The sequence below is a fragment of the Xenopus laevis genome, chromosome 8S (assembly GCF_017654675.1).
Source record: "Xenopus laevis strain J_2021 chromosome 8S, Xenopus_laevis_v10.1, whole genome shotgun sequence".
NCBI lineage: Eukaryota > Metazoa > Chordata > Amphibia > Anura > Pipidae > Xenopus > Xenopus laevis.
The window spans coordinates 52414049-52424255 of record NC_054386.1 but is presented as its reverse complement, the minus strand read 5'-3'; the positions used below and the strand labels follow the sequence as shown (position 1 = coordinate 52424255).

The window sequence follows — 10207 nt, the reverse complement described above, 5'->3', positions numbered from 1 at the left end:
TATTCCTACATTGTTTGATCCAGATGTACTTAATTATATTTATCATAATTTGGTCTCAGAGTGATGACTAGTCCCATGACCTGTCAGGACTCTATAGGATTAATGGCAAGTTTGTTTACAGATAAGACTAGTGGCACATAGTGCAACAAGTTGTGGTTGCATAAAAACAGGTGTACTGCCAAATGGAGTCTGCTGTAGGCTGACAGTCTACATAGGGGCTACCAAATAGCCAATTACAGCCCTTATTTGGTACTCCCATGGAGTTTTTTCATGCTTGTGTCGCTCCCTAACTTTTTACATTTGAATGTAGCTTACAGGTAAAAAAGGATGGGGACCCCTGATCTAAAGTTATGTTGATCACAATTTGCAGTGGAATGACAGTGACTGATACTCCACATTCTTAGTATAGTATTTTCCATTCTATAGTACATCAGAGGACATTATAGACAAATAGCAGGGGACCTTTTTACCCATAAAGAGGACCACCGCACCATAAGCCACCCCTTCAAGCTAGAATAAAAGAACTTTCATTTGAAGCAACGTAGCTGGTTCTTCACAGTGAGGACAGTGAGGTTGTGGAATGCACTGCTGGGTGATGATGTGATGGCTGATTCTTTTATTGCCTTTAAGAGTGGCTTGTAGGGATGGGCGAATTTTGATGGGCAAAAAAATGTTGCAGTGCGACAATTTTTGCATTTTTTTTGCGCGCGCTTTTTTTTTTGTCGCACAACGCTATACAAGTATATGGGAGTCATTTCCGTGGTGAAACAAGGTGAAAAAATGTGCCCATCCCTAGTGACTTGGATTATTTCTTGGACAGACATAATATCAAAAGCTATTGTAATACTAAACTTTATAGTTAGTATAGATATGTGTATATATAACTTATCTGAAAGTATGGAGGGGTGTATGTATGGATGCTGGGATTTCATTTGGAGGGGTTGAACTTGGTTGACTGTATTTTTTCAACCCAATTTATGTAACTATGTAACAGATACTGTATATGTTCATGTGGCCACAGGCTGCAATGGACAATCAAAATGTTCAAACACCAAATGTAATGCTGCAAGAAGTAAAAAGCTCAACATGGTTGCATTGGCTGTGTCCCTCACTAAGCTCCAAAGGGTTAACATAGGCCATGAAATATGTAAAGCAAACACAAATAAACAAGTTAATAGTAATCCCTTCAGTGACAGAGTCCTGCAACACTTTACAGACTGCGTTTGCAGATTCGCAGGTGCTCTGCAAGCAGGACTGGAATGCTGGAAAGCTTCCAAGGACAAATCACATCTCTCTATTAGAGGGAACGAGACCTGTATAGGGGAGAGTGGGACTTAGGCAAGGGACCCCTTCCCCCAGGGCTTTAGGTATGTGCAGGCAGCTGGGGCTGTTTGCCACCCCAGCCCCCCTTTCCCTCCCCCTGGACACATACAAAGGGAACAAAGGGAGACATACCTAGTGGCGGGAAAAAAGGGGGCGGGTTGGGGGAGGTAAAAGGGGGCTGGTGCAGAGAAGGGACAGACTTTTAAGGACGAAACCAAGCCAGGAGCAGCAGACTAACTTTTGTTTTTTGTTTTGTTTTTTGTTTCAGGCAGATCGCTAACAGCTGTGCGGCAAAAAACTCACCAGGAAATCTGCAGCTTGAAGAGATCCGGTCAGCGCTGAGATGGAGGCGAATGCGGCCCAAGTGATGGAGATCGGAGCGACGAAGAGGAAAGCCCTGATGCCCAGGAGGTTCCGGGAAGAGTCAGAAGGCTCGGCAGAGGACATCGCTAGGCCCAAGAAGAGGGTAAGTTGTTCCTTGCAGGTCAGAAGTCGGTCGGCGAGCGGTGGATGCGGCGGAAGAGACGGCGTCGTCAGCGAAGAGGAGGAAGCATCGCGAGAACGAGAACCGGATCAAGATGACGTCACTTCCGGACCGACGAGCAGCGCTGGACCGGCGGCGAGGAAAAGGAAGAAGTTTGGAGGCGCACAGAGGATCGGGGAGCAGCGCAACAAGGAGTATCCAAGGAAGAGGTTTGGAGGTTCAAGGGGGAGGCGGGTGGGGGGCTCGGAGGGGGTCCCCACTGCCACCAACGATTTTCCCACCGCCACCAACGTTTTTCCCACGGCCACCAATGTTTGTCCCACGGCCACCAATGCCCCCCCCCACGCCACCAACGAGTCTCCCACGGACACCAATGCCCTACACCCCGCCAGCAATAAGGCATCAGCCACCACCAAGGGGACGGGGGGGGCAACGAGGGGCTCAGCCATTAGGGCCCCACAGACACCCTCAGGCCCAGGTTTTAGGGGCAGAACCAGCACCGACGACCCCTGTCCCCTCCAGGGGGGCGGAGCAAGCATAGAGGAGCTCCCAGGGGAAGAGTATGGGGGGAGGGAAGCTGCCCCCAACCCTGAGGAGGAGGGACGCAGAGGATCAGAACATGGCCAAGCATGGGGTGCTGAACATTTCCAAGCCCCAGCGACCAGGGGAGGGGGGAGTTTCAGATTTAGGGGAAACAACAGACCTGTTTTTGAGCAACGGAACCCCCAGAGGGGATGGGGTCACAGAGGTTGCCAACAGTGGAACGGAAACGGTTTTAATGCCATGTGGGAGGGGGATGGTTGTAATACTGAGTATGGAGGTTATGACAATAATTATGAGTTTTTTCCTGCACATAGGCAATGGTATAACCAGAGGATGCCTGGATGGGCAATGGGACAAGAGTTTCCATATTGGGAGAGTTATCGGGTGCCGAGTATCCAGTTTAGAAACAGGGAGGAAGAGGAGAGCTGGTTGCAGTGGAGGAGAGAAAGAACGCAAAGACAAGAGGAGGAGGCAGGCCCATCAACAAGGAGGGAAAAAGAAGCCTATCCAACAAATACAAGGGTGCAGAAAGAGGATACAAGCACACAGAGACCAGTCGTGGCAACCGCTGCAAAGGAGGCACCTATGGGTGAGTTGAATGTGCAACATGACATACCAATTGATTTGGATTCTGATTCAGAGGATTCAGATAGTGAGTCAGAAGGGGGTAAAATGTTAGCCATACTTAAGAAGTATCTGAAAGGCAAAGAGAAAGGTGGGGGTATAGAGAAAAATTCAAAAGAAACCACTCCGGTAATGGTCCTAGCTGGGGCTGGGGATACATATGCATGCGCACTTACAGAGACTGCAGCACATTTACCTAAGAAAGCGAGAAAGTCTATAGAAGAGGGTAAATTTGTGGATATTTACAGTTTAACTAGGGAAGCAGTTCAAGAAAAGGAAGAAGGGGTGAAACAGGAGGAAAAAGGGAGAAGGGGAAAATCGATATTTGATTGGTTGAAAGGGTTTTTGGTTTTCTCAAGCGTATACCTAGTTAAAAAGCCGGAGCAGAGTTTGAATATCATAAAATACATTGATACAATAATTGACACATATCTGTTTTACAAGGGTACTTCATGGTATGATTATGACCAGGCTTTCAGGAAAAAGATTGTAAATAGTAGAATGTTATCTTTCGGGCAGAAGGACATAGATTTATGGACAAGATTGGTGTCTAAAGAGAGTAGTACAAGCTATAATGTGAACAAAGGGAGCTATACGGTCAAACCAAGGAACGTGTGTTTCGCATACAACGAGAGGAGATGTAATAGAGGGTATGCATGCAAATTTAGGCATGCATGCTCTGCATGTGGATCTTCTCATATTGTAAGTGAATGTAACAAGAGAAGGGAGACCCAAGCAAACAGGCAGCCCTTTCGAGGTGCTCAGCAAAAGAGCGGCAACGCCAGTGCAGATGGGCAAGCTAAGTGAGTCATTACTTGGTTACCCAGATAAAGAGGCAGCAGTATTCTTAGCAAAGGGTTTTTTGGACGGTTTTAAGATTCCTGTAGCGCAAACACCCCCCCCTAGTAAAATCTATAAAAATTTAAAATCAGCTGGCCAGCATGAGGATGTTTTAAAACAAAAATTGAAAAAGAAGTAAAAGCAGGTAGGATGGCAGGGCCATTTGAAGTCCTCCCCATAGAGGGCCTGGTGGTATCTCCGCTAGGCGTAGTGCCCAAAAAAGAGCAGGGTAAATTCAGGATGATACAGCACCTTTCATATCCAGTAGGGGCATCAGTGAATGATGCACTAGATAAAGAACAGTGCAAGGTGCAGTACCAGTCTTTCGACGAAGCTTTAGAAATAGTAAAGGGACAAGGGGACAGGGCATTGTTAGCAAAGGTGGACATAGAGTCTGCATTTAGGCTTTTACCTTTACACCCAGAGAGTTTTAAGTTGACCGGGTGTTATTTTCAGGGAGCATTTTTTGTGGATTTATGCTTACCTATGGGATGTGCAATTTCATGTTCATATTTTGAGATGTTTAGCACATTTTTGCATTGGCTTATATGCCAAAGGTCGGGGAATGCGGCCATAGCCCACTACCTAGATGACTTTTTAATCATAGGGCCCAAACAAACAGGGAAATGCCAGGAAACCTTGTTAATATTTTTACAGATGCTAAAAGAGTTAGGTGTCCCAGTAGCGGACGAAAAGACAGTGCAGCCAACTACAAAGTTGACATTTTTGGGAATTGAGATAGATACAAAAGCCAGGAGGTGCAGGTTGCCAAGGGATAAAGTAGAAAAAAGCAAGCAGGCAATACATAATTTAATGGGGACTAAAAAAGTAACGTTGAGAGAAATGCAACAGGCTTTGGGGCTGCTGAACTTTGCATGTAGAGTAATTCCAATGGGTCGGATATTTAAGAGAAGGTTGGAAAAGGCTACGACAGGAGTTAAAAAACCATTCCACAAAATAAGGATAACTAAGGAGTTAAGAGCAGATTTGGGTGTTTGGGATAGTTTTTTGACAGAATTTAACGGAATAAGGTTATGGTTATCTGAGACAAAGAATAACAGAGAATTGGAATTGTTAACAGATGCATCAGGTAGCATTGGTTATGGAGCTTACTTTGCAGGAAAGTGGTGCGCTGGAAGGTGGCCGCAAGCATGGCGTGAGTTGGGTTTAACTAAGAATTTGACTTTGCTAGAGTTATTCCCCATAGTAGTAGCACTAGAGCTATGGGCAGGAGATTTTAGAGATAAAGCAATTCGGTTCATATCAGACAATATGGGGGTGGTGTGTGCAGTTAATAACTTATCATCGGATTCAGCCCCAGTAATCAATCTATTGAGACAGTTAGTTTTAATTTGCATGAGGTTTAACATCTCATTCAGAGCGCAGCACATCCCAGGTGTAGAAAACACATTGGCTGACGCATTGTCAAGGGAAAATGGGATCTTTTCTTTAAATTGGCACCCAGCGCAGCAAAAACACCTCATAATTGCCCTGATAATTATGGCAGTTGGTGAACCTCTCTTAGAAGAGCTGTACGGGAAATCTGTATCCGAGAGAACTCTTGCCGCATACAAAAAGGCATGGAAAAGATGGCAACTATTCTGCGAAAGCGGTAAGAGAGAGGGCAGCACTAAAGATTTGTTGTCATTTTTGGCGTTAATGTATAGGGAGGGAAAATCAAAAGCAGGCGCCAGCGCCACGCTAGCGGCGATTTCCCATTTTTCAGTAGCAGAAGGTAGACCTGAGATAGTACGCAGCCCAGTAATTAGGAAAGTTATGAAAGGATGGGCAAGAGCGGAGGGCCCTAGAGTAGATGAAAGAGAACCAATAGTGGAGAGCAGGCTGACTCTGGTCATAAGGGCATTAAAAAAGGTCTGTTTTGATCAATTTGAATATATGCTGTTCAGGGCAGCATTCACATTAGCATTTGGGGGGGCGTTGCGGTTAAGTGAATTGGTCCCCCCATCAAAAAAGGCCGCAGGGAAAGGTTTAATGGACAAGCACGTAGTTATACAAGAGGGGAAAGCTTTGGTCTATGTTAGTAGATCTAAAACCGATCAGGAAGGGAAAGGGAGGTGGATAGGTATAGAGGCCACAGGTAAAATAACATGTACGATCAAGGCACTGGTGAATTATAGGACAGTCCGGCCCGGGGGTGGGCAGCTGCTACTACTGCACAAAGACTCATCCCCCCTTTCTGCTTTCCAGTTTAGCCAGGTGCTGAAGAAGGCAGTAATAGTCAATGGTTGGGACCCAAAGAAATTTAGTTCACATTCTTTCAGAATAGGTGCAGCAACGGAGGCAGCAATGAGGGGGGAGTGTATAGAGAAGATAAAAAAGATGGGGAGATGGAAATCAGAGGCATATAGGAAGTATATACGGCCCGTGGAAAAAATGAAAAATGGAAGCTAACCTTGCATATGTATTTACTTCGCAGCAAGGTGCGGATCTGCTGTCAACATATTGGTTATAGGGCACTCATTTATTTTCTGGGCCGAAAAGCATGCAGCAGGGCAACAGCTGGGGTTACCAAAGGAACACATGAAGTTGGCATGGCAGGGTTGGAGAGGTATGAGATGGGAGCAGCTAAAAGGTAGGTTCTATAACGCGCTCCATCGAATTAATTTCGTGCATTTAGTTATAATTCATACAGGGGGAAACGATCTCACGTCAAAAAAGACTCCAGCACTCATAGAGAACATGAGGGCCGACTTGTCGGAGATGCTGGAAAACAGGAAGGTCGGGGGGTTAGCTTGGTCAGACATTATACAGAGGAGCAATTGGAGGGGGGCAATTTCACCCAAAGGCGTGGAAAAAGCTAGAAAGAAAGTGAACCGGGCCATGCATAAATTCATGTGTTCCTTTGGAAAAGGTATCATAAGGCACGACAACATAAGAAGTAAGCAACACCAGTTCTTTAGGGAAGATGGAGTTCATCTGTCAAGTGAAGGTTTGGATCTGTTTTTAGGGAACATCGGGTCATTTATTCAGGAGTGGTGGAAGTCACAGGAGGTATAGGTGGGCCATGGAAAAGGACAAGGTGGTACCCCTCCCCCCTTTTCCATTGGGTGGCGGCAGTGCGGCTCCAGGAGAAAAGACGGTTACAGTGCAGGCCTACCCTTTGGAGAGTCACTAGTGTGGAGCAGACTTTGACTGCACGGTCTTGTCTGAGTCATGCAAGGGGCTGGGGTTAGCGCCAGTTATGCACACGGTTGGGAGCAGGAGGATGGGGCGACTGATTGGTCACAGAGGGCGCTTGGCCCCATGATCCCTGCTCCCTATGGTTGTCTATTACGGTGTGGGCACAATGCCCAGGTTGGTGATAGGAGCCGCAGCTGGGGGTCAGGGGGTACCTAGTCCTTTTTAGCAAAAAGTAATAAATAAAGAAAGTGACTTCCACACATATTTTGCACCAAATTAAGTCTCTGTGTCATTCTTGAGGGGGATGTGAGATGCCCCAGGGGATAGGGGTATCCTTGGCCTAGAGGGAACGAGACCTGTATAGGGGAGAGTGGGACTTAGGCAAGGGACCCCTTCCCCCAGGGCTTTAGGTATGTGCAGGCAGCTGGGGCTGTTTGCCACCCCAGCCCCCCTTTCCCTCCCCCTGGACACATACAAAGGGAACAAAGGGAGACATACCTAGTGGCGGGAAAAAAGGGGGCGGGTTGGGGGAGGTAAAAGGGGGCTGGTGCAGAGAAGGGACAGACTTTTAAGGACGAAACCAAGCCAGGAGCAGCAGACTAACTTTTGTTTTTTGTTTCCCACCCTCCCACCCTGTAGGTGGATGGAGGCTAAGAAGGTGCTCCAGGGTCTTCGGACCGATCGCCTAGACGGGGTCAGGAAGGAATTTTCCCCTACGGTGCCAATTGGAAACACACACCGAAGGGTTTTTTCGCCTTCCTCTGGAGCATTATTATATGTGAAGTCAAAGGTACTCCCTGAAATCAGCTGCGGCTACAAATGTGTGGGGGTCAGCGGCAGTGCGGCTCCAGGAGAAAAGACGGTTACAGTGCAGGCCTACCCTTTGGAGAGTCACTAGTGTGGAGCAGACTTTGACTGCACGGTCTTGTCTGAGTCATGCAAGGGGCTGGGGTTAGCGCCAGTTATGCACACGGTTGGGAGCAGGAGGATGGGCGACTGATTGGTCACAGAGGGCGCTTGGCCCCATGATCCCTGCTCCCTATGGTTGTCTATTACGGTGTGGGCACAATGCCCAGGTTGGTGATAGGAGCCGCAGCTGGGGGTCAGGGGGTACCTAGTCCTTTTTAGCAAAAAGTAATAAATAAAGAAAGTGACTTCCACACATATTTTGCACCAAATTAAGTCTCTGTGTCATTCTTGAGGGGGATGTGAGATGCCCCAGGGGATAGGGGTATCCTTGGCCTAGAGGGAACGAGACCTGTATAGGGGAGAGTGGGACTTAGGCAAGGGACCCCTTCCCCCAGGGCTTTAGGTATGTGCAGGCAGCTGGGGCTGTTTGCCACCCCAGCCCCCCTTTCCCTCCCCCTGGACACATACAAAGGGAACAAAGGGAGACATACCTAGTGGCGGGAAAAAAGGGGGCGGGTTGGGGGAGGTAAAAGGGGGCTGGTGCAGAGAAGGGACAGACTTTTAAGGACGAAACCAAGCCAGGAGCAGCAGACTAACTTTTGTTTTTTGTTTCCCACCCTCCCACCCTGTAGGTGGATGGAGGCTAAGAAGGTGCTCCAGGGTCTTCGGACCGATCGCCTAGACGGGGTCAGGAAGGAATTTTCCCCTACGGTGCCAATTGGAAACACACACCGAAGGGTTTTTTCGCCTTCCTCTGGAGCATTATTATATGTGAAGTCAAAGGTACTCCCTGAAATCAGCTGCGGCTACAAATGTGTGGGGGTCAGCGGCAGTGCGGCTCCAGGAGAAAAGACGGTTACAGTGCAGGCCTACCCTTTGGAGAGTCACTAGTGTGGAGCAGACTTTGACTGCACGGTCTTGTCTGAGTCATGCAAGGGGCTGGGGTTAGCGCCAGTTATGCACACGGTTGGGAGCAGGAGGATGGGCGACTGATTGGTCACAGAGGGCGCTTGGCCCCATGATCCCTGCTCCCTATGGTTGTCTATTACGGTGTGGGCACAATGCCCAGGTTGGTGATAGGAGCCGCAGCTGGGGGTCAGGGGGTACCTAGTCCTTTTTAGCAAAAAGTAATAAATAAAGAAAGTGACTTCCACACATATTTTGCACCAAATTAAGTCTCTGTGTCATTCTTGAGGGGGATGTGAGATACCCCAGGGGATAGGGGTATCCTTGGCCTATAAAAGACTGCAATAGCTGGCCTGTTAATAAAACAAAATGGTTTTCTCTGCTGCTCCACAAAAATAGAACCACATGCTGATGTCCTTTAGGCTGACAAGCAGGCAATTTTAAGTATTGTTTGGTCTACCCTCTCCCCTCCTTTCCACTCTCCCAATAAATATCTGCTGAGCTCTGTCTCTTAACTCCATTAGAAGCCCCCGGTCATGTTAATAATTTGCTCTTTGTGACATCCCTACACCTGTTTTGCCCATGGCTGTGTGAGCTGACGTATGAGTTGCTGCTGATGGCTTTAACACCAACGCTTACTTCTACATACAGAGCAGCTATTAGAATTCAGCTTGTATCATGCCTCTGTTCCAAGGTGAGGATAGATTACTTGTATTACAGGCATAATGATGTGGCAGAAAGTGGCTTTTTTGTCAGTGGTTTCATAATATCTTAGGTATATTAATGATGTGTGCCTTATGCACAATGTCATTTAATGAACTTAATATTTTCTATGATCTCAGGAATATTCCCGGAGCTTGGCCCCAGGCTGTGAAACTTTCTCATCTCCTACTTTACGCTTCAGCAAAAGCCCCATGGCTGTTGTTTTAGATTTAGTGAATTCTACTGTATACAGAGCACAAACAGTTCATATATATATATATATATATATATATATATATATATATATATATATATATATATATATATAGATATAGATATAGATATAGATATAGATATAGATATATTTATTTATTGTGGTATGATGACAAAAAGGTCCCCAGTTTCCTGGGGCCACGGATTCTCAGGAGACCAGTAGTGCTGTTAGCAGAGAAACACTAAAGTCTCTCTGCAAGGTTTTTGTAATTGATGACTGGTCTTACTGGGAACCCGCAAGAGTAGGGTGGATTGGATTCCCAAATCCGTAGGCCAGGTTTTCAAGAGGCCCTAGGCCTATTTAGTACACCTGATGCTGAGCAGCAGTGCTGAATGTGTGTGAGACAAACTGCTGGTGTTCTCCGCTTCAGGAGAGAAAGCATTTGTTTTGTGTTAACCAGAAGGTTGGATTTTTCTGTTGAGCCATTTCTTCTTTGTTTACCTTCCCCCTGCGAGTGGAAG

The 10207-nt window shown here is 46.9% G+C and overlaps 1 protein-coding gene across 3 annotated transcripts; it reads left to right on the top strand.

Moving 5' to 3' along the window:
* Positions 1-1297: 1297 nt before the first annotated feature.
* On the top strand, positions 1298-9035 carry LOC121397560. 3 transcript variants are annotated; one of them, XM_041574438.1, is made up of 3 exons: positions 1298-2016; positions 2663-2939; positions 7595-9035. In XM_041574438.1, the coding sequence occupies exons 1-3, from the start codon at positions 1667-1669 to the stop codon at positions 7607-7609; spliced, it is 642 nt and encodes a 213-aa protein (XP_041430372.1). In that variant the 5' UTR covers positions 1298-1666; the 3' UTR covers positions 7610-9035. The 3 variants fall into 3 exon arrangements, with proteins under 3 accessions (XP_041430372.1, XP_041430370.1, XP_041430371.1); XM_041574436.1 differs by having other exon boundaries at positions 6252-9035; XM_041574437.1 differs by having other exon boundaries at positions 5322-9035.
* Positions 9036-10207: the final 1172 nt, after the last annotated feature.